Source organism: Lampetra planeri, chromosome 2 (assembly GCF_965212315.1).
Source record: "Lampetra planeri chromosome 2, kcLamPlan1.2.h2, whole genome shotgun sequence".
In the NCBI taxonomy this organism is placed as follows: domain Eukaryota; kingdom Metazoa; phylum Chordata; class Hyperoartia; order Petromyzontiformes; family Petromyzontidae; genus Lampetra; species Lampetra planeri.
Window position 1 is genome coordinate 32,664,598 of NC_136108.1, and position 24,955 is coordinate 32,689,552.

The 24,955-nt window shown below is 51.7% G+C and overlaps 2 protein-coding genes across 2 annotated transcripts in view; one reads left to right on the plus strand and one right to left on the minus strand.

Moving 5' to 3' along the window:
• Positions 1-14: 14 nt before the first annotated feature.
• LOC144732201 (uncharacterized) lies at positions 15-12,921 on the minus strand. The gene is made up of 4 exons (XM_078613578.1): positions 12,101-12,921; positions 8,629-8,838; positions 2,209-2,271; positions 15-600 (listed from the first exon to the last, which is right to left on the minus strand). Exons 1-4 carry the CDS (start codon positions 12,123-12,125, stop codon positions 296-298), a joined length of 603 nt encoding a protein of 200 aa, XP_078469704.1. The 5' UTR covers positions 12,126-12,921; the 3' UTR covers positions 15-295.
• A 4,487-nt stretch (positions 12,922-17,408) lies between these two features.
• LOC144732205 (sodium/potassium-transporting ATPase subunit beta-1-interacting protein 2-like) overlaps positions 17,409-24,955 on the plus strand; it is a 49,868-nt gene continuing 42,321 nt past the window's right edge. The window contains exon 1 of the mRNA XM_078613592.1: positions 17,409-17,550. Within this exon, the coding sequence (XP_078469718.1) occupies positions 17,497-17,550 (54 nt within the window). The 5' untranslated portion in view covers positions 17,409-17,496. The remainder of the gene's footprint in view (positions 17,551-24,955) is intronic.

Genomic DNA, 24,955 nt, shown 5'->3' on the forward strand with positions numbered 1-24,955 from the left:
TCACGAACAAAAGAAACCGTTGAGTGGCTCGCTCGCACTTTTATATCCGCAAAAGCCGCTCCGTCCGACCCCCCGCCCCCCCCACACACAGCAGTGCCAGCCGCGCGGTCACGGGGCCCTCCGACCGATCGGACGCACGCGACGGTGTTCACGCGTCCGCGAGGTCGGTCCGTGACAACCCGAAACCGGCGGCGGGGAGATCGGAGGGGATGGGTGCGTGGCGGGGGTAGGGGTTCAGAATCGGCTTCCGCCACCCGGAGCGCTCAGGTTCGATCCCCGCACGGAGGCCGCCGCGTCAGCCTCCCCCCCTCCTCCTCTTCGTTCGCTCGTTCGCCTCGCCCTCTTGCCGCTCGCCCCTGTTGTTGTCGCTCTCCTCCTTCTTCTTCTTCTTCTTGCCCGCCGAGTCGAGTTCCTCGCCCTTGCCCTGTTTTTCGCCCTTGACCCCTGACCCCGCCGCCGCTGCCTCGTTTTTCTTGCCGGTGCCCTTGGCCGCGTCCGCTTTCTGTGCCGCGGCGTTCGTCGTCTTCTTCGTCTTCTTTGTCTTCTTCCCCGACTCGTGCTCGTCCGTGGCGGCGGCGGCGGCGGCGAACGCGGCGGCCTCTGTGCGTGCCGGCGGACAAAAAGACAACAACGCATCAAGCTAAACGCTCTCTCGCCGACAAGAGCGGGGGATGGCTGCCAGGGCGGTGCCCACGGAACGTCAGCGCGCGAGGCTTGCGATCCGGAGGTTTACAGGTTCGATTCCCTCTCCCGCCCAGAGATGGTTGAAACAAATTGGGGAAGTTTTCTCAAATTCACCCCCAAACCACCCCCCCCCCCCCTCTATCGCCACCAGCACCACCGCCACTGCCCAACCCAGCAGAATCGATAGGATCACCACCATTGGCAGGTCGTGTGTGGTGGGGTAAAGTGTGGGCACTCAAATCTCTCCCGAGACGTCGGGCCAGTGCGGTGGGGAAGGCCAAGCACCTTGCTGGAGGGGCTCCTAAAAATTACCTTTTGGTGAAGGTCCTTCCAGCAGCAGTGGCGGGAGCAAGCGGTTGCTGGGATGCACCTTTAGCTTTTTACCGACAGCCATGGTTCCCTTAATCCGGAGTCAGGGTTTCTCAGGACGTTGTTCCCCCCGCGATCCACCACGGCGCGTCGCATCAGGTACCAATGTTTTACAGTTAAATGCAAATCGTCGATGCAAGCTGCAAGCGGCCGAATCGCAACACCGCCCCAAGTACTCGTTTAAGGCTGAGCCGACCTAGGGGAGGCCCAGGACCGGTTCATATAATCGTCACCGGTGTTGTCCCTGAGCGGGAATCGAACTCGGATCACCGGGTTCATAGCGCAGTGCGCTAACCACTACGCCACCTTTCCATTTTGCGCGCGTGCATGTGCGCGTGCGTGCGCACATCTCAGAGTGCGTCTAGACGGCTGGCACAAGTGCTGCGGTGACATCACCACCACTTAGTGGCGAAACACAGCAGCAGCTGCTGTTGTTGTGATTGTCGCCTTTGCCGTGTGTATGAGCCGTGACTGAGAGAGCGCCGATCCAAATGAAGGTCGACGCGTCCACGTGTGTTTCCACGCGATGTACACAGCTCCAAATACAAACATCGCACGTGTGGCCTGTTCGTGTCCGAGTTGGAGGAGATCGGCGAGCGTGCAAGGGAGACGCGCCCGTGTCGGGTTGCGAGAACCGACCGGGACCCCACAAACCCGAACCCATCCCATGAGACATTGGGGGGCCTCTCGTCCTCACGCCCAGTCCTATACTATAAAAAAAATACAACTATTTTATATTTTAGCAGGTAAGGGCTCACTGAGCTATGCAGTTGTTTTCTTTTCTTTCAGAAGCGACCTGGCTATCACAAACGATAGCTCAACGAAGTTGCTTATCGTCATGTGGACATCTATAGAAGCCAAGTACTCAAAACGCGTAATGTTGATTCTAAATGTGGAGGGGGAAAAACCGGAGGACCCGGAGAAAAATACACACGACCACGGGGGAGAGAGAGAGACACGCAAACTACAAATGTATAGCAGGTGTCTGGATTGGGATCGAACCCACGACCTCCTGCATACTAGGCGAGGTAGTTAACATCTCGCCACCGTGGCGAAATGTTACCGTGGCCTGTGTCCCCCCCTCCCCCCACCACTTCCCCCCTCCCCCCCCCCGAATTCTCGGCCCCAGTGCTGCGTGGGCGTCGATGGTGTCACCTCTCAGGGAGGCCGCCTCCTCGTCCATCCCATCGTTCTCCTCGTCCGGTTCCAGCGCCTGGCCTAGAGGCAGCGAAGCAACTTCGCTCGTCATCATCAACAAACACGCTTCACTCTTCATCATCATCATCATTATCAAGAAACACGCGTCACTGTTTATCATCGTCATCATCATAATCAAGAAACACGCTTCACTCTCCATCATCATCAATAAGAAACACGCTCCACTCTTCATCATCATCAACAACAAGAAACACGCTCCACCATCATCATCGCTCCATCATCATCATCAATAAGAAACACGCTTCACTCTCCATTATCATCATCATAATCAAGAAACACGCTTCACCATCATCATCATGGAGATGGAGAGACGAGCGTCATCATCATAATGACGGAACCCACTTTGCCCATCATCATCATCCTCATCAGATCACTAGCAACTCCAGTGGCACGGGCCCTCTCTCTTTCTCTCACACGCACGCACAAGACAAAGATCCCCCCTATAGCCTTAACAGCCCGTAGGGGCAAGTGCTGTCAGTGAGCACCTTTAAAGGCCGGAACGGCACACGATGGTGGGTTGGCCAGCACTACGCCCGACCGCCTTTGTCTCCACAGTGGCGATGTTTACACACCGCACCAGGTGCTCGTTTTGAGACTGAGTCTAAGTCGACCTAGGGCAGGGGTCGGCAACCTGCGGCTCCGGAGCCGCATGCGGCTCTTTTGAACCTTGACCGCGGCTCCGGGGCGGATGCTAGCGAGGGGAGGAGGCGCACTGTGACACCTGCTCTGGCGTTGCCGCTGCTGACAGGTCGCCGCTCCGCTCCACACTGCCCGCCCGGTGACAGGCAATAACGTTGCCGTTGCTTTGTCACATGTTTGGAAGAAGTAAAAACCTTCCTGGGCAGCAAAGAGCTCACCTTTGCTGAGCTGGAACAGCCAGAGTGGCTGGAAAAATTACATTTTATGGTAGACATGACACCACATCTAAACACGCTAAATACAACCCTTCAGGGGAAAGGAGGCACAGCCCTGCACATGCTGGAGGAGGTTTTGGCATTCGAGCGCAAGTTGACAGTGTTTGTCAAAGATTTACAGAGAGGTACACTGTCTCACTTTCCCTCTTTGAGAGAGTTCAAACAAAGTCATGATACGATAAATTTGGAATATTTCAAGTCTGCAATCACCACAATGCAAAGTTCGTTTGGGAAACGATTCTGTGAGTTCAGAGAGGAAAAAACGACATTATCCTTCCCTGTCACTCCCCTGGCGATCGATCCATCCCTATTGAATATGACTGCATTTGCAGGTGTAAGTCAACCTGATCTTGAGATGGAACTGGCCGATATAGCCGACAAAGATATATGGGTGTCCAAGTTCAAATGCTTGACCGCTACTCTTGAGGATGTTGCCCGTCAGAAGGCCATTCTGGCTCAGAATCATAAATGGAGTGATATTGAAAACCTTCCCAAACAGGACAAACTTGTATTCGAAACATGGAATGCCATCCCCAACACTTATATAAACATGAAAAAGTATGCATTTGGAGTCCTGTCGATCTTCGGCTCCACATATGTATGTGAGCAGGTCTTCTCCAACATGAACTATATTAAAAACAAACATCGATCACGCCTCACAGATGACAGCTTGCAAGCCTGTGTGAAAATGAAGGTGACGTCTTACAGCCCTGATGTGCAGACACTGTGCACTGAGGTTCAGGAGCAAAAATCCCATTAACCAGGTAATTTAGCTATTAATTTGCAAAAATATATTTTACATTGTTAAGTGAAAAGTCATTTTTTTATTCAGATTGACAGCTGACTGCACGATCCTGTATATAGCAATAAGGTAAGAAACAATATATGCAGTGTTACATTTGTTTTAAATGTTGCAATGGTTTTGCGGCTCCCAGTTTATTTTTTCCTTCGGAAACGGGTCCAAGTGGCTCTTTATGTCTTAAAGGTTGCAGACCCCTGACCTAGGGGGAGGCCCCAGGACCGGTTCAGATAATCGTCACTGGTGTTGGCCGTGAGCGGGAATCGAACTCGGGTCGCCAGGTTTGTAGCGCAGCGTGCTAACCACTACACTACCGCTTACACGTACACACACGTATACACACACACCTACATACACGCACGTACACACACACCTACATACACACACGTACACACACACCTACATACACACATGTACACACACACCTACATACACACGTACACACACACGTACACAGCTGCTGCTGCTGCTGCCGCTGCTGCGTTGGCGATGGTGCTCAAGCAACGCAGTAAAATCGAACGAATATTCGCCAACAGCACCGTGGCCTCAGAAGGAAAAACAAATGTGCATTAGTCGACGTTTCGGGCAATTGGCCCTTTATCTTCAGGGTAACGTGTGGCGGGCATGCACGCGTGCCATAAAGTGGAAAGTGTCGAGTTTGTCTACCGCGGTGGGTAGGTTGTTCGTGGCTGTGGACGATGATGGCAATCTTCTTGGTTCTTTCGGTAAAGTCACGTAGAATGGAAATAATAAAACGTCGTGAGAATTATTTTATTATGTTTTATTATTTTATTATTTCTCTTCTACGTGACTTTACCGAAAGAACCAAGAAGACGAATCCCTGCAGTCACGAAAGCTTTAAATTGAGATGATGGCAATGATGATGACGACGACGACGAAAAACGTCCCCCTGCTTTCATTCAAATAAGTTTCATAACTTAGCGTCCCAAAACAGACGCGGTCCCCTTGCACCGCTCCCTCTGGCGTCGTTGGCTGTGACGTTAACCCGGCGAGATGATTAGCGCAGTCTCAAGGGGAGGCCGCCCCCCGACGACCTGGACAACAATCACCGGCGACAGATATTGCCGAGCCAGCGTCGCAGCAAGCGGCATTTAGAACGGCGTCGTTCCGCAGAGCCAGCAAGCAACGCGTGGATTAGCGCGGCGCGTTCGTGATGGACTGGACTCTTATTTTAGCGCGCGCGCGTGCGCGGTAACGAATGTTCACACCAAGGCCGTAGCATGGAGTCAACATTGGGGGGGACGAAATCTTCCAGGCGGTCTGGGGGTCGCCCCCCAGAAATAAATCTAATTTTGAAAACGAATTTCCTACCATTTTCTGCGTAAAATGTAAAAAAAATTGCTAACACATAGGATGGATTTTTTTTACAATAATGTCTAATACTGCATTGTATTCCATTGCTGTTTTTTTCTTTTTTACCTTTTCTTGTTTCATTGTATGTAATGGCAGAGATTAGGGATTAATAAAGTACAACCATCACCACAATCATATCAACAGATATCTATTTTATAGGGGACTTTTTGAGCATATTTGAATATTGGGGGGGGGATGTGTCCCCCCTCCTAACATATATTATAATTACGGCCTTGGATCAGACTTACTGATCAGGAACGTGTTGTTTTACCAGCTCGCGTCCCCATTACAGCCGCCTGCGATTGGATCGGAACGTGCGTTCACAGTGCGGCGTACTCCAACCGTGGGCTTCATTAGCCGCGTCCCAAAATTGCAATAATTCGATGAGATTTAGAGGAGGATGCGTGCACTTTCATTCTGTTCGAGAGTGGGATAAGCGTGTTTTAGCAGGACGCGTTCACAATCGCACCCATCCAATTGGGGCTTCTTTTTTCAACGTGTTTGTTCGTCGCACTGGCTTTCAAAGCGATTAAAAAGAGGACACTTGGTCAAGAAAAGCACGTGACTTAGACACCAGGGTGCCGATCACAACCTCGCTCACTTGATCTGTATTCGCTCATCATCGTGGTCGTCATCGCCAGCAGCAGGTGACAGTGACTGACCACGCTGGCCTGGACTGGCTGAGACGCCCCACACCGAGTGGCTATTTTCGGGATGTCTAATGATGCGGCTTGTTACCCTCCGGTGGTTGATTGCAAAGTCAAAACTGGAATCCACCGCTAATTTACTCCAGATATGCCACGGAACAAAATTAAAAAAAACGACTTCCTACTCATACTCTTAGGTTTTTCGGTAAAGTCACGTAGGTAAAAAAATTATAGAAATAATAGAAATAAAATAATACATCTATTTCTATTAAAATGTATAAATCCTTGCAGTCACGAAAGCTTCAAATCTAGACTTCCTACTCAGCGAAGTCAAAACTGGAATCCACCGCTCATTTTCTCCAGATATTCCACGAAACAAAATTTAAAAAAACGACTTCCGACTCAGCGAGCGATTAAATAAATAACAATAATGTACAACCCCTTTGGTCAATCCACTGCTGGGTGAAGACCTCCCCAGACGATATCGGATGTGGGGGCGGCGTTACCAAATCCTTAAAGCGAAAAAAAAACCTCTTCAAACGAACCTCGCATTTGTGAGACGTCGCTTAATGGAGCTGTCACCAGTGGACAATTTGACTCGTAATTATTTCAACTTGTGACCCGAATTTGCCGCCGCCGCTGCAAAGTATTAGTCCACTCGCTCTCGAGGAGAGATGACGACTCAAAGGCTCCAGGAGGAAGCACAGACGAGCGGGAAGGCAGGCAGCCATGCGGAGAGCCGGCGCTACCAACAATTATCCAAGCCATTGCAGTCCTCTATATGTTCATCTGTGATAATTGTTTTTTTACCCTTCTATCTGGCAACAAAACTGACACCTTTTTTTACAAGGAGTCATGTTTGCATAGACCACAATACCTGCAATCATAATGAAAACAAAAAACATAACTCTGATAATATATGCACTGTCCTTGGAGTTGATTGGTCCACACCCGAGACAGCTTTCCTTAGAGCCTAGTCTCACATGGGTTGGATCAGATGACGCCAAGGACAGTGCACATTATCAGAGTTATGTTTTTTTGTTTGCATTATGACTGCAGGTATTGTGGTCTATGCAAACATGACTCCTTGTAAAAAAAGGCGTCAGTTTTGTTGCCAGATAGAAGGGTAAAAAAACAATTATCATATTTTTTACTGGCAAATGAGGTTCCAATGATGTTCATCTGTGTTTTCATTCAATGAATGAGTGTTTATACACGTGGGAGGGAACTGGAGCAATGGCGAAAACCCACGCGTGCGAGGGGGCAACACTCTATCCCACACACAAGGGACGGATGGAGGATTCGCCTGTACGTTGCTGTACCGCCTTCTCCTGGAAAGCCAGGGTTTAGCAACATTCGTTCGGCGATACACCAAACCTCACTGCTCCCGCAGAGCTGGATTATAGGCGTGCGCCACTACCGTAACCCAACTCAGGATTCTTAATACGTAAACCTTCTATCGTTCCACTCAGGCAACTGACCAAATGATAAACATAGTCAACTGATACGGGGACCCTTAAGTACAAACCTGGGATCACTGCTAAATCTGGATCATGTCATCATCCCAGAGAGTCCGTTCGGTTTGTCACGGGGTTGGCACCACCGTGTCGGAGTCGTCTGACGATGCTTTACCGCGTTGGTTCGTGAGGGTTGGTGAGCTGGGGGCCACTGATGTTAACTGTGGCCTGGAATGGAACTTGGGTCGCCGGGTTCACAGTGCAGTGCCCTGTTCATTGCGTTATGACCTGGTTATTGATAAAGGATCTACCGCCATATGATGACACACACACACACACCTGAAACAAGGACAAGTAATGGTCATCTATCACCACCAGCACTGTCACCATCTCCACGAGCACGAACGATACCACCAACTCCATCACCACCTCCACTATCACCACCTTCATTTACCACCTTCACCACTTTAGTTGCAGTGCCACCAACGTCATCACCGCCTCCTCCCGTCACCACCCACATCACGACCAGCGTCACAACGCCACCCCTATCCCCAGTGTCCTCGCCATCACCGCGATGTGTGACAGCACGGTTAGGTACCAGTTTTATCCAGGTGTAGAGGTGAAGCTGTAGGTAGTACTCTTTGGTTCTTTCGGTAAAGTCACGTAGTTAGACGTAAAATAAAAACAAATCATGACGACCGCTTGTGTTGCGATCGAAACGTCGTGATTTGTTTTTATTTTATTTCTACCTACGTGACTTTACCGAAAGAACCAAAGAGAATTGATTCCTGCAGTCACGAAAGCTTCAAATCAAGACTGAATGTAGTAACTGCCCAGGTAGTGCTCTCGTAGTAGTATCCACGTGGCAGCCAGGTTAGCGACTGGTAGTGCTGCGGTAGTACCCAGCGTGGACCCAGCTAGTGACTGGTAGTGCTATCATAGAACCCAGGTTGGATCCAGTTAGTGACTGGTATTGCCGCGGTAGCTACCCACGTGGTTCCTAGCTAGTGACCGGTAGTGCTATATTAGGACCCAGGTACGACTCAGGTTAACGATTGGTAGTGCAGTGCTAATACCCAGGTGGGTACCCAGCTAGTGGTGAGTGGTAGTGCTACATTAGTGCCCAGGTGGCCCCCAGCCGGTGAGTGGCAGTGCACGGGTAGTACCCAGGTACACTTTCAGGTCCACGACGTCGAACATGACGACGGCGACGGCCCCCCAGGTGAGGAGCAGAGCGAACGCGAGCATCCAGGTGGAGGGGGAGTGCAGCAGCGGAGAGGTCTCCACCACCCTGCGCACGACCCTGCGCACGACCTTGCGTCCACCAGAGGTGTCCACCCCCGCGGTGCCGTGCCCGTCCGCCACGGCACCAGCTCCTGATATCCCCCTCCCACCCCAATCACACACACACACGCACAGGTATAAGGGGATGTGGTAGTGAAGACGGAGAGATGCGTTAGACGGTTCTTAACCTTTACTGCAGCCTTGCACCGCTTTGGCTCTCAATCGTAATGTTTTGGTAAATATAATGTTCATAAATACGTAGAGTTTGATTAGACAAAGTAGCTGTCGTGCCCGTGCTTAATTTGTCTTTCGATTATTTAATAATAATAAAATCAACCGTGTCTCGCACCCCTAGAAAGGGCAGATGGCATCCCTCGGGGGTACGGGCACTCCGGGTTAAGAACCACTGCGTTCGACACACGCCGCGTTCAATTACACAAAACACATGCGCAGGCAACACGCCTCCTCCTTCCCATATATCTGTTCCCCCGCATTGCATTGCGGGAAGATTTGTTCTTGTGTGGCACATGAGAAATGGACCACTCTTTTAACTATTTCCTTGTGCAGCAAGGGAGTAAAGTGTGGTTCAGTGAATGTCCTGATGTGCTGTGCAGTGCATCAATGCACCTGTGTACAGCAGCATGTGATGACTGAGTTGGGCCTGTAGGGGGGCTGGCAGGGTTATTTATTAACCGGACGTGTACACCGGTCACGTGGTTAATGGCGACTCGATTGGAAAATGTCTGTGTGTGACACACGTGCTGTTGTTGCATCTTACAGGTAAAGGACCCAAAGGTTGTTTTTGATCGTTACAGAAATGTTCTAGACTTGTTCTAGACTTCAAGCTTGGCTTTGAATTGTTAGTTTGTGATATCTTAAATTGGAGGGGTTTTAGCACTGTGCATTGTAAAGGATGACGTACTGTAGTTCATACTTGTGATTCTTAATTCACTAATCCTAATACTGTTTAGTCTATAACCATGCCCATACACCCAGAGTATGACTACTTGCAATGTTATTGAAAATGGAACACATGCATAGTCGTAAGTGATACAATGGTGACACGTACAGTACGTATATTGTACACATGCAGTACAGGTAATGGGTGTAAGATACAGATATGTCGATGGTATAGATAGACATACAGCTTAGGATTAAAGTAATATTCGAATAGTGAAGTGCAAATGTTATTGTCAAAGACAAAGATGGGTTATCAGTAGTAGAATTGGGTTTAAGAGAAAACTGTTATTGATTAACCGGACGTGTACACTAAGTCACATGGTTAATGGCACTCGGTTGGAAAATTGCTGTGTGACACACGTGCTGTTGCATCTTACAGATTAACCACAATACATGTGTTTGCTCTCGATTTGAAGCACCTGCCCACGTCCTTAATTTCGAGTGTGCAACACTTGTGAGAAAAAGGCACAAGCTACCCAGCAGGCCATTCGTGGGCCCGTAATAAACGCCTCGTTCCGAGACGCAAACTTTGCATCTCCTGAATTTTACATTCCTCGAAGACACCGGTTGGCACAACTATTAAACCATTAAACCGCACGATAACATCAACAGGCTGATGCGCACACATACTTTGTGAATGGAAAATTACGGACAAGCCATGCAACTGACATTGTGGACAAACCATGCAACTGACATTGTGGACAAACCATGCAACTCAAATTATGGACAAGCCACAGTCGTAGTGCGACTGTGGCCATGCAACTGAAACTTGTGGAAACTCTTGCAGAAAATTGAGCCATTAAAGTCTGCGCTTCTTCAACAGAGGAGGAGCAGCACAATTACGCGAACTCGCTCTTTCCCGAAGCCCTCTCGTCGCGCTCAGCAGAACTCGACATTAACATTTAGCTCCTGAAGAACGTACTGCATTGTCAAAACGCAACAATGGAATTACAGTGGTACCCCGGAGATCGAACTTAATTCGTTCCAGAAGGCCATTCGAACACCGATTTGTTCGAACACCGAATTAATTTTCCCCATACGAATTACTGTGAATGACATTAATTGGTTCCAGACACAAGACATCTCTCATTATAAAGCATTTTTACACGAAGTGTACAGTAATTGCATAAAAGCATACAAAAAACAAGAAACACAATAAATAAATGGAATAAATGAATAAATATATGGAATAAATGAAATAAATTAACATTGAACTTCACTTTACCTGTAGTAAGGAGAGTTGATGGCTTGATTGGAAGGTGGTGAGGAGGAGGTGGTAGTGTTATAAAAGTTAAGGAACGATGTTTTGCGGGTAACTGCACTGGGTGAGAGAGCTACGTGTTAACTGAGCCTCTCACATGGTAAAACCTTTATCTGGGCAAGCGTCATGCACGCTGCCCATACGCGTCTCAGCCGTACAGGTTCTTTCAAGTCTCGATTGCCCGTTCGACCTCCAAATTTCGTTCGGTTTCCGGGGCAAAAAATGTTTGGAAATATCGATCGAACACCGATTTGTTCGAGTTCTGGTGCGTTCGATCTCCGAGGTTCTACTGTACACTTCTTACAGCGCAAGGCTATAACAAATATGACATGCACTGTGTTACACAGACGAGTGCGATCTGCCGGTGGGGGCGGGGACGATGTTACGCGTAACAAAAACAAGTGTACTTACTTTAGAGATGTGCCGGCAATTGTTTCAACCTTGCATACATTTGGACCGTGACACCGGTAAGCTTGGCCTATCCCTATTCGAATAACGTCACGGCCTAATCATCCAGTGCAGACGGCTCGGCAGGCGTGTCGAGTCAACAACACCCGCCCGTGTTAGCCAGGGCGGCGGCTGGGCTCGATTGCGTTCGCCCGCTCGACCGTTACTCGCCCACCGCCTCGTGGTTTTTCTTTGAATTATCGCCCATGGAATGAGTGAGCTTGGTTTGCGTGCAACGTTCTCAGCGGAATGATTTAGCTGCCGAGTTGGTGGTGCGAACCTGGCGCAAGAAATTCGCTCGGCCTTGGACACAACGACGGGGCATCGCGGCGCGTCTTAGGGATTCATTCAATGAGGGTTAATACGAGAGAGGGAGAGAGACACTTGGTGAGAATTTCGTAGCAAGGGCCGTAAAACGAACGTTACATATTCGAGTAGGCAGACTCATGCCAGCACGCTCCCCCATTCGCTCGGAAAGTAGTCCAGCAACGGACACTACACCCTTATCGACATCGCCCAGGATGGATGAACCTCGTTTGCACCAATGTTTTCACGTTGCCGCAATGCACCGCTTGCTCCACGGTACCGCGCCACTTTACCGGCCCTGGGTGGTGCGAGTGTGTGTGTGTTGTGGGTAAGCCGACAGTGTGGGTCTTCCCCCCCCTTCCCCCGCGGGATGATCGCACCTTCACCGCGGGATGGGTCCGTCATGGGGCCGGGGCGCAGGATCGCTCCCTGGGAAGACGTCTTCGGTAGCGGAGAGAGGAGAGAGCGTAGAGAGAGAGCGGAGAGAGAGAGAGAAAGCGCAGTCTTTGAGAGCGCAGAGAGAGAGCGAGCGAGCGACGGCGACAACCTTGGGAGAGAGAACGAATGGAGCGTGGAGTGAGAGGCGGCGGGGGGGGGGCGGTGGCAGCACTTGTAAAAGAGAGAGAGAGAGGCGAGAGTAGTGAGGAGAGGAGGGGGAGAGTGCGCGGAGGGAGAGCAGAGTGCATAAATCGGGAAGGCTGGGAGAGAGAGAACGAGGGGAGCGTGAAGTGAGAGGGCACAGCCCCGGGAAAAGAGAGAGCGAGTCGGATAAACACCGGGAATGACGGGGAGAGCGGAGGGGAGAGTCGGGCGAGTTAAAACGAGAGAGCGCCGAACAGAGACGGCGAGATAACGATGGGGAGGGAGTGGTGGGGGGGGAGAGCGCGAGTCGGGAGAGCGTTGCGGCCAGAGAGAGATGAGAGACGGGGAGCGCGGAGAAGAGAGAGGGGTGGCCTTGGGGGAGACTGCCGGAGGAGTTGGGAGTGGGGGGAGGGAGAGGTTTGGTGGAGTGGCCGTGGAGGTGGATGCGGGGTGGAGGAGAGAGGTCGGCGAGAGGTGGAGGCGACTGTCACCCCTCCACCGTCCTCCGCAACGTTTGCTCCCCGCGCCAGGAATAGCCCCCAGAAGGAACCCGACACCCGGGCAGCAGCAGCAGCAGCCGGAGCCCCGAGACGGGGTCCGTGCTGCCCCCTGGGTGGTGGGGGGGACCCCCCACAGGGGCACGCACAGTGCCCGTTCTGCACCGGGTATATATAGCACACACACACAGCACACACACACACACGTGTATACACACAGCGCACACACACACACACGTGTATACACACAGTGCACACACACACACGTGTATACACACAGCGCACACACACACACGTGTATACACAGCGCACACACACACACGTGTATACACACACACACGTGTATACACACAGTGCACACACGTGTCTACACACAGTGCACACACACGTGTATACACACACACACACGTGTATACACACAGCGCACACACACACGTGTATACACAGTGCACACACACACACACACGTGTATACACACACACACGTGTATACACACAGCGCACACACACACACGTGTATACACAGTGCACACGCACACGTGTATACACAGTGCACACACACACGTGTATACACACACGTGTATCACACACACACAGCACACACACGTGCATACACACACAACGCACACACACACGTGTATACACACAAAGCACACACACACGTGTGTGTGCTTTGTGTATATACAGTCAGGTCGGCTCGGGCTTAAACGTTTACACCTTGTGCGGGTTGTAAGCAACATCAGCGCTGGGGAGACAAAGGCGGCCGGGCGTGATGTTGACCACACCACCCTCAAGTGCGCCCTGCCCGCCTTCATAGCTGCTATTCGCTAACAGCACTTGCCCCCGCAGTCTGTTAAGGCTATAGGGGGATTTTTGTTTTTTAGTATAATCAGGTCGACTCAGCCTTAACTATCAGGTGCAGTGTGCCAGCAACATCGGCGCCGGGGAGACAAATGTGGCATCGGTGGTGGCCACACCACCTCGCCCATGAGGTGCGCCTTCCCCGCCTTCATTGGGTGCTCGCTAACAGCACTTGCCCTCACAGCCTGGGTGAGCTACACGGGGGATCTTTGCCTCGTGTTTATAGTTCTGGGAGCAGTGGCGCAGTGGTTAGCGCACTGCGCTACCTACCCGGCGGGCACTCGATTCCCGCCCACGGCCGACACCAGTGGCCATTATCTGGGCTTCCCCTAGGTCGACTCAGCCTCAAATTACACCAGTGGCCATTATCTGGGCTTCCCCTGGGTTGACTCAGCCTCAAATGACATCAGTGGCCATTATCTGGGCTTCCCCTAGGTCGACTCAGCCTCAAATGACACCAGTGGCCATTATCTAGGCTTCCCCTAGGTCGACTCAGCCTCAAATGACACCAATGACCATTATCTGGGCTTCCCCTGGGTCGACTCAGCCTCAAATGAGTACCTGATGGCGATATGTCAAAGACATCGCCACTGGAGACACAAAGGCGGCCGGACGTGGTGATGGCCACACCAACACCACCGACCTCGTGTACTATTCCAACCCTCAACAGGTGCCTCGCGAACAGCACTTGCCCCAATATTGTGTCAAGGCCATATACCGGGGGGGTGAAGGGGGTATCTTTGCCTCTACGATTCACAGCGCGAGCACTGCCCCGACATCACCAGCAGGTGGCGCGCGAGGCGTTCCGTGCGTCCACACACAAAGTGCCCTTCTTGCCTATGGGACCTTATTGCCAGTATCAAAATGATGAACAATGTTTTTAAGAAAAGGCTTTTACCTCCGCCTGGCAATACAACAGGAGTCGTGTTAAGATGTTCAAACACCAAATAGGTGCCTATTAAATGGCATCAAGTCTGCATTCGCCACGCACTCTTGTAGCAACACATGCAAACAAACATGCTCTGATAATTGCAAATGCACTGTCGTTGGAACTGATTGGCCTGCACAAGAGACGGCAGCCGTCTTTTAGCCTCGTCTCGCTAGTGTCAGAGCAGAGAACGCCAACAGGCGAACAGTGGCAAGGCCATAAAGAAGGCCGCGTCTCTGGTGTAGGCCAATCAATTTCAAAGACAATGCCCATAGATTATTAGGGCATGTGTTTTTTTTAGTGTTCTTCTACAATAGTGTGTGGTGAATGCAGACTTGATGCCTTCTAATAGGCATCTATTCGGTGTTTGAACATCTTAACACCTACATTTTGATTTAAAGCTTTCGTGACTGCAGGGATTCATATTCTTGGTTCTTTCGGTAAAGTCACGTAGAAGGGAAATAATAAAATAATACAATTATAAAACAATAAAAATTCTCACGACGTTTCGACTGAAATAAGTGGCGGGTTTTCCTGTTTTCAGGAAAAATCGCCACTTTTTTCTAAATTTATTGTTGTGGATTTCACACCTGATGATGATTGCTTGTGTTGCAGTCGAAACGTCGTGAGAATTTTTATTGTTTTATATTTGTATTATTTTATTATTTCCTTTCTTCGTGACTTTACCGAAAGAACCAAGAATATCTTAACACCTGTTTTAATACAGAAAGGGTACAGCCTATATTGGTATATATGTTTTTTTAGAATCAATATCCTCTTCCAGGCCATAGATACCTCGAAAATACTTTTCGTAAATGGTGGTCCTTTATTTCACACGGGGTGCTCTTGCCAAACAGCAGCAGTCAACCCAGCGGCGTGTTTTTGTTTGCCGAGCCACAACTCCGCTGATGAGACACCAGAAGGTCGAAACCGGTCCAGAGTTCGCCTACTTGGGGTTACGAATGCCGCCCGGTTAACATTCGGTATGCAGAGTCAAATATGTCGATGGGCCACAAACGCACGTTGTGTTTGGAAGCGGATTTGTGCGCATATTTGCTGTAGCTGTTCAGACTATTGGGGCAAGCGCCCAAGAGTTGTATTTGATCGGGTAGACTGATAGAGGCACGGCATAGAGAGACGACGAGTTGATGGGGGTACAATTCGGAACTGGAGATGTGTGGATTTGCTGACGACTGGCATCAAGATCGGCCTTTCTAGAGGAGGGTCGTGGAAGACTGCGCCGATGCAACGACGGCGGGTGGAGGAGCGATGCTCACAACAACGAGCGGAGCGCCGGGCGTATAAAACAGCCAGATTGCACAGTGGTAAACACAGGTGCGTCTGTCAATCATCTGAGGCGGTCAACCCATAACATTCGGATCTGTCTCGTGACCTCCTCTGGACCTAGCCTGGCACATCGGTCAACCCATAACTCCTGGGTTCCGTCACCTGCTAGCGAGCCTTCGATCACTTCACGTCAAAGTTTCAAAGTGCACCTAGCCTGGCACAAGCGCTGTGGTGACGGCACTTCCACATTGTGTCGGTGTGGCTGTGTCAGTGTGAACGATGCAGATATTTCCATTATTCATTCCATGATCATGCGTCGTTAATATTCACTTAATCGATCAATCATCGTCATCGTCATTCACAGCACCGTCCCATAATTCAGATCTTAATGGGCACGCCATCATCATCCATTAAAAGTATTTATTTCATCGATCATCATTATTCATATTTCATCCAGAATTATCACCATCGTTAATAACTATATATATTTTGATATCGTTCATTACTATAATTGTCATTCATAGTTAACACATTTAACCATTTTCGTTATCATTATTCACATTTCTCGAAAGACGTCATAATTGTCATACTAATTTACATCTCAATACGTTCCCCTTCACCAATCACGCTCATCATCACCACCATCACGCTCATCACCATCACGCTCACCATCATCACCACCATCACGCTCATCACCATCACGCTCATCACCATCACCACCACCACCACGCGTCTCGCCTAAGGCGGGAGGGGAGGTGAGGGGAATGCGGTAATGGGAGACGGGGGTGTGGAGGCAGCGTGAGGAGATGCGGGGAACTGACGGGTGGTATGAAGGGAGAGGGGGTTGAGTGGGAGGCTGGGAGGGAGACCAGTCGCGCTGGGTGGGAGGAAGGGCTGGGTGGGAGGCAGAGTATGAGGAGACGAGAGGAGGCTGGGTGGGAGGAAGGGAGACCCGATAGGGTGGGAAGGAAGGGAGGGGGAGAGAAACGGTGCTGGGTGGGAAAGCAGGGGGTGGTTAGTGGGGATGGGAGGATGGGTGGTTGGTAGGGAAGGAGATGTTGGTGGGCGGTAGGGGTGGGTGGGCGGTAGGGGTGGGTGGGTGGGAGGCAGGGATGGGACGATGGGTGGGAGGATGGGTGGTTGGTAAGGATGGGAGGATGGGGTGGTTGGTAGGGACGGAAAGATTGGTGGGCGGTAGGGGTGGTTGGTAGGGACGGAAAGATTGGTGGGCGGTAGGGGTGGTTGGTAGGGTTGGGAGGGAGGTAGGGGGTGGGGGAGGGTGTGGGAGGATGGGTGGGAGGCGAGGCGGAGGAGGAGGCGGAGGAGGAGGCGGGTCTCGCGCGTCTCGGCGATGCGCGGCCCGTGGGCCGGGTCGCGTCGCTGCTGGATGGAGGCACCCACTGCACCAAGATGCCCGCGTCGCTGTCTCGGCTGAGCGATCCGCGGTTAAACCCGGAATCAGGGGATCAATAACAACAATAACAACAGCGTCCTCGTCAACATTCACGACAAACAACGACGACGAGCACGAGGGAGAAGTGGAGGAGGAGGAGGAGGAGAGAATCTCAGCGGTGCCGGGAGAGAGAACGAGGAGAGTGAACGAGGAGGGAGGAGGAGAGATCATGGCGAGGTGCAGCGGTCGCTGTTCTCTGCTGTTCGTGTGCGCCGTGCAGCTGGTGAGTGAGTGGGTGAGGGAGTGGGTGGATGAATGGATGAGTTGGTGAGTGGGTGGATGTATGGGTGAGTGAGTGGGTCGGTGAGTGGCTAGATGAATGGATAAGTGGGTGAGTGTGCGGGTGAGGGAGTGGGTGGATGAATGGATGAGTTGGTGAGTGGGTGGATGTATGGGTGAGTGAGTGGGTCGGTAAATGGCTAGATGAATGGATGAGTGAGTGGGTTGGTGAATGGATAAGTGGGTGGGTAAGTGAGTGGGTGGGTAGATTAATGGATGAGTGAATGGGTTGATGAATTGGTGAGTGGGTGATGAGGCCTGGTTACCTCGGGGTGACTCGGGATGTCCTGGCCATACTCGGATCGCTGAATGACTTAGGATCACTATGGCATGGCGAGGTGGCTGGAGTGGTGGTAACTGGATTGAGAGCGTGACTAAGATTCATCCTGGGTGACTGTGATGGCTGGGTGAGATAGCTGGGTGACGTGAGCGGCTTAGTTTGGATGATGGGGACGATGATGACTGATGGCTGGGTGACATAGCTGGGTGCCTCGGCGTGACTGGGATGACGGGGTGACTCAAACGTCTGGGTGACTTCGAGATGGTGACTGATATAGCCGAGTGGCTGGGCGAAATAGATCGGTGACTCGAGTGAGTGGGATGACTGGGTGACCATGGCGTGTGGGTGACACAAACGTGGGTGACTGGCTCACTGCGATAGCTGGTTGAACTAAGGTGACCGGGTCACCAGGATGGACGGGTATGGCTGAGTTGAGACATCTGTGTGACTCGGGTGTGATCGGGTGACTGGATCGATTACCTAGGGTGACTGCAATGTCCGGGGGTGACTTGTTCACGCCGCCACTCCACGAATCGTGCTCGCGTTGATGCGCCACGCGGAGACGGAGCGTTCCACGTTGCGTCCGACTGCCCAGCGTGCCGCGCGTGCCACCGGGCGCGTGAAGCGTGTGCCACGTTGTATGAGGATGCCGTGTGCGTGCGGAGCGGTGGCGCAGCGGTTAGCACGCTGCGTTAGAGAACCCGGCCACGGTGCCGCTCACGGACACCGACACCACCAGTGGCGATTGTCTTGAACAGGTCCTGGGCCCCCCACCTAGGTCGACTCGGCCTCAAATGAGTACCCGATGCGGTGTGTAAACATCGCCACTGGGGAGAGAGAGGCAGTCGACCCATCCCCCCGTCGTGTGCCTTACCGGCCTTTATAGGTGCTCGCTAACAGCACTTACCCCGACAGTCTGTTGAGGCTACATGGGGGACCTTTGTGATGATGTGATGTCCAACTCTCCAAGAAGGGGGCCTGGTGGAGCGAATCAATATCGTCATCAGCAGCAGCATCGCGGTGATGCGATCACCCCATGCCTCACTCCTGCCATCGCGTCTTTGTCCTATATTCAGTGGCGTCACCACCACCACCTCCTCTCTCTCCCTCTCTCCCTCATTGGGAAGCTGCCACAGTTGGTGGAATGGTTGTCAACACGAGGCTTGCGATACAGAGGCTCGCCGGTGAGATTCGAGCGCACGGCACAGCAGTTGAATCAATGAATGATGGTTGTTGCGAGCTCCTTAAATCCTCCCGGCTCATCACCGCCTCTGTTCACCCCAAACCCAACCCAGCAGTGCGAATGGGATACACACACACACAGTTACATCGATCGGTACCTTGCGTGTGGGTGAAATGTGGGTACTGTCCTCTCATTTATTTCAAGACGTACTTGCCAGCGTGCAAGAGCCGGGCTGAATACCCCTCTAGCAGAGGTCGCAAACGGGTTTTGATTCCTAACCCGTACCCGGCCGCACCAGGGTCGCAAACGGGTAGCCGGGTATCGGGTAGGGTACGGGTATCGGGTACCCGATTGCGACCTCTGCCTTCTAGAGGGCCTCTTTGGATCCCCCCATCTGGTGGAGGTCCTTCTGCCAGCAGTCGCTTCAACAAGCAATTGCGGGGCTGCTCCTTAACCTATACCTCCTCCCCTCTCTCTCTCTCACCCGCGACTCGCGCTACGCGAGCACATTCGTAGTCCTCTCATTAAAAGCAGTGCACCACCTTGTGCCGTGAAACGGCCTCCGAGAGGTTGCGTCGTAGAAATGTCACCTGGGTGAAGGTGAAGTCGCAGCGCTGCAAATGTATTTCAATGATATCCGCTGGGGCTTTGGATTGCAGTAAATTATTGTTGTATCCACAATTTCTCAAGACTATTTTTGGTGGCCGGGTGGCTCGCAATCAGCAGCTGGTTGCGAGTTTAAAATACCGGTTGGGTGGCAGGGGGTGGGGGTGTGGGTAGGGGGGGGGGTGACTCAGCCCACCATTCCTCCGAGGTCGATACAATTGGTACCACTTTCTGGAGAAGTCAACAGCGTTTGTCCTTTGGTCGGTCTTGCCTCTGCCATGGGCATGTGGAATTTCCACCACTTGCTCTGGTCTGTAAACCGCGAGGCGAGAATGGCCTCAGTGCTCATTTGAGCCAGACATCGCGTCGACTTAATTTCATTTTAATGGGGTATCTATAAACGGATCACCCCCTTGAACCCGAGTGGAGCATTCAACATTCCGATGCGGCCAAGCGAGAGCTCCATTGTCTCTCTCTCTCTTTCCCTCCCTCCCCCATTGTCTTCCTCGCCATTGTCTCGCGTAGGGTTTTGGCTTGCTCTGCCTACGAGTAAGGGCGGGCCTGCGGGCCTGCGGTCGGAACATGTTTTGCGAACGGAAGAGTTTGACATTTTCACGACGGTAATGGTGCCGGGGTTGATGAACGGCGCGCTTCGCGTGGGATGCTCGGTGCAGGGAAGGTGGAAGGAACGAGCAGCCGAGGAGGCTCAACGAGAGGACAAAGCGGAGAGAGAGGGCTTCTGTGGCAACGAGCCAGAGGCGGGGCTCGAGTTCCACTCGGGGCTGGTTAGTGTAGTGGGGTTGGCTATAGGGGAGGGGGGGGGGTAATAGGTTTAGGGGTGGATATTTGTTGGGCCCCATTTAATTGCTTTCTAGGGCGTTGAGCCAGCTTCGTCACTGAGCAGTGTTGACATTATCAACGATATTCATAATAAAGGTTTTTGGATTAGATTGCGTGAGTATGAATGTGTCGTAACCCTCCACCACCCGACACAGCCAATTAGTAAGGGATTTGTCACGTAAACGAAACGCTAATTAGTTACTACTTCAGCCCACCGGTGTGTTGGAAGGTAAATCCATAAATCGCCCGATGATGTTGGATGTAATTACCAGCGAAACGTCGTACTACTCAAATTGTAAATGTTGTTGATTTACACAACGAAAGTTAGTCATGAAATGTGTTATCTATCTCTCGAGCAGTGTGTAGCGACTGCTCCGCCATGCAGAACACAACCGTGGGGACATTTTGCGTTGAGTTTGTTATCCTTACACCGCACCTCCGATCAGCACGGTGTGGCTACACGTGGTGCGAAAGAAGTTCAACATGCACATGTACGCTAGTGGCTGGTTGATTTAGTTGTTTTGGGTCGGATAATACGAATATATTACGACGTGGGACTCCCACAGAGCAGTGTAAAATGTGCACCGTGTTATCGAGAATAACGGCCTGTGGAAGATGATACCACAGAACTGCTGCTGAGATCCACGGCGTATTTTCAGCCGGGTCTCTTTTTGTCACTCGATCGTTTGCAACCAACCTGGTCGGCGGGCTGGAAAAGATTTCGGTGCCCGGCACACCGCGTCCAGTATACACCCTCCTATTGCTGTGGGCTGTGGCCAATCGTCACGCGCCACCCACCGCAGTCCACACGGAGACGCTGGGAATATTTGGTGACAGACGAATCCCCGCGGAGTTCCCGTCCGCCGTCTAGAATCAACGCTTATTTGTGCATCTTCTGACACGCGCTTGCCAGGGAAGGGCAATCGCGTGGCGTCGGTTGTAACGCGTTGTCATCCGTCGTGGTAGAATTATCCAAGTAAAAAAAAACGTCCACCAAAATTTAGAAGGCTATTTGTTCAGGTTAATATGTAACGAATGAGTTGATGGTGATGATGATGCTGCTGCGTTGGCAGGGGTGTACAAGCAAAACAAAATGAAACGAAAGGGGCCATTGAGCTCGGGCCAAGAAGGGCTATTGCCCGAAACGTTGCCTGGTTGTCCATTTTTTTCTTTTAAATCCGCACTATTTTTTGGCGAATATGTTGAGCTATTCGATTGTTTTGCGTGTCTGTATTGGCCATCCGGGGCTGACACTGTCAACTCGCTGCGTAATGAGGATCACATTCAACCGCGGTTGGTTTACCCGGAGTTGAACCCATTTGCTCGGCGTCAACGGTGCCGGCTCGGCGACTCTGAGAAGGGTGCGGGGCCGATTGTTGGGCCCTCTGAGCCCCGACCTGGCCACCTCGGCGGTATGCGCGGATTTCGACGCAGCTGTTATCTTTGCCGATTTGAAGCTCGCTGCCAGCCGCAACACAGATGGGACATCTCTTCTCAAATGAGCTTCATTTCCTGTCACGGCAGGGGGGCCACGCTCGAGGAGGAGGTGGGGGAGGATGGGGGAGGATGGGCTGTGAGGGAAAAGAGGAGGATGGGGGGGGTGGCTGGCTTTCTTGCAAGCCGTGTTTTGTGATCTCAGGCTCAAAGCGAGGGGAATTTACAGTCGCATTCAAACGTTTAAGCCCCAACCCAGGGGCTCCGCGCTCTCTGATGCTGCCCCTGATCTGTTGGCGGCAGCGGTGGCGGCGGCATTAGCATTTGTTAAAGGGACAGCACCCCCTGCACCCCCCCCCCCCACACGAACAAACAAAACCGCTCTTGTCTAGGAAGTGGCGGGTGTCAGACGCACGCGCCTCGGAGCTGCGCTAATGAGAAAAATAGCGCCCTGTTTGTGTCGCATGGCAAGGTGGCGTGGCGCTTTTGAACGCGGCGATCCCCGCGCTTAATTGATTCTTGATTCCCGGCCAAGGCCGACGTCGGTGGCGAGCGATACTCGAACCGATCCTGCCGACACCCCCCCCCCGCACCGCACTATGTCCTCTACACCAACCCGCACTGGCCATTAAGGGGAAGGATTGGTCGAACAAACCGCACTGGGTGGGGAGGTTTGCCATCCACTTGTGGATTGTATGTTGAACTTCTTTCGCACCGTATGTAGCCAAACCGTGCTAATAGGAGGTGAGGGGTGGGGTGGGTGGGGCAGGACAAGAAACTAAACACAAACATCCGAATTGGAAAAGGGCTGTAAGGTGAATGATTGAAAGGTAAAGGCGCGAGCTCCCTCTAGAGGGTATGTATTTGGTCTACTCTTTCACGCTTGCCCAGACGTCTTGGAATAGGTGGCAGTACCCACTCTTTACCCCACCACACACGACCTGCCGATCAACTTACGGCTGCCTGGTGGACAGATTTGACGAGTGGGGGGGGCGGGATTTCGAGAAACTTCGCACCGTTGGTTCAACTGTCGCGCCGAGAGGTCAAACCGGTGACCTCTGGACGGCAAGACCAGTGCGTCGACCATCGTCGCTGACTCGCCGCCCATGACGAGTGCCGCTCACCCAGCGGCCCCCTTCTTGGGAATTGGATCACACGCAAGCGCGCATCACGCACGCACATTACACACAAGCAAGCATCACACGCACGCATCACACGCATGACAGCATCCCGAATTTGATCAATAATTACGTGATTATCGCTACGCTACGTGGCGCTAGCTGGAGCTGGCGATGTCACCGTGGCACCGGTGATTGTGCACGCCCACCGCTGAGCGATGGAGGAGCGAGCGAGTTGAGCTTGGAGGCGAAAGGCTGGAACGCTTGAGCGGTCGTTTTTTTTTGTTTGACCGGTGGAATCCGAGCGCTGTAATTGCCGGTGACTTTGCGTCACGGTGAGTGGACGGGGCGGAGGGGTTCTTGCCCATCTCGCGTCCGTCACCACCAACTCCGATGCGGTGAGCGCGATCTGTTTCCAGGAGACTGCAATAATTGAATAAGTCTCTCAACGCTTCGCTGCTCAAATAAAATTGATTTATGAAGCGACTTGAAATCAAAGCCTCCACTCGGCCCCGGGAGGTTGGTTTAGTTTTTTTTCATGAATCCTCTCAACTTTGCAAATCAATTGGAGAGGGCTGAAACGGTGATTTGTCGCCGATGCCACCACACCCATGCCATCACACCCATGCCATCACACCGATACCATCACACCGCGCCACCACACCGATGCCATCACACCGATGCCATCACACCGATGCCACCACACCGATGCCACCACACCGATGCCACCACACCGATGCCACCACACCGATGCCACCACACCGATGCCATCACACCGATGCCACCACACCGATGCCACCACACCGATGCCATCACACTGATGCCATCACACCGATGCCACCACACCGATGCCATCGCACCGATGCCACCACACCGATGCCATCACACCACGCCACCGCTTCGGCTCTTACGCGAGGATCTCGTCCGTAGCTGCTGCCAAGCGATTTGTTTACCTCTCCTGTACATTTCACTCCTTTCGTGGGTTTGTATTGTTCGTTGTTGTTGTTGTTGTTGACTCCCGTGCCCCCTAACTCAACATGTGTGGGGGGGGGGGGGAAACAACAGCTTTATAGGTCTCATAGGATTCCTCCAGTCTAAATAAATATTCTGATTCTGAAAGTCATCGCTCCACTTGGGAGTTTGGCTCTCGCTGTCGCCCGAGGGCCGACTCCAAGCGTGCGGGCACCGCGCCTTCCAGGACCTGAGCCCCCCCCTGTCGCGTGGAACATCGCTGAGCGCCCCCCCCCCCACCCCGATGAACTCACAAACTACAACAACAACACACCTGTTTAACACATAGGAGGCTTGCGTGACCAATATCATCCATAATATAGTTTTTTCGATTTAAAGCTTTCGTGACTGCAGGGATTCATCTTCTTGGTTCTTTCGGTAAAGTCACGTAGAAGGAAAAAAATAAAATAATAAAAATAAAACATAATAAAAGGGAAAATTATTTTATTATTTTATTATTTTCCTTCTACGTGACTTTACCAAAAGAACCAAGAAGAGAAAAAATATAGTTTTTTGTGGTTAGATCGCGTAAATATATACATGTGTCGTTAAACCCGCCACCACCCGACACAGCCAACTAGTAAGGGTTGTCACGTAAACAGAACGTGGCCAATTCGTCACTAGTACAGCACTCCGGTGTGTTGGAGAGCAAATCCACAACATTTACAATCTGTGTACGACGTTTCGCCAGTAATTATAACTAGCATTATCAGCCAGATTTGGTGGGTGGTGGCGAGTTCAACGACACATTTATATTTCCACGATTTAGCCCCCCCCCCCCAAAAAAAAACAATATTATGAACAAAACACCTCTTCCTTCAACCGCAGATTTTGCGACCCAAACAAGAAGACTATTTTTGGAAGAAGAAAAAACAGG

Bases quoted from the DNA above. Each gene is read 5' to 3' on its own strand.
- LOC144732201 (XM_078613578.1), bottom strand. From the start codon at position 12,125: ATGACGGACCCATCCCGCGGTGAAG. The intron at 2,272-8,628 runs GTACTACCCGTG...CGCTGCCTCTAG, and splicing joins GGACCTGAAAGTGTACCTGG to GCCAGGCGCTGGAACCGGAC. The intron at 601-2,208 runs GTGACACCATCG...CGGCACGCACAG, and splicing joins GGAGGCGGCCTCCCTGAGAG to AGGCCGCCGCGTTCGCCGCC.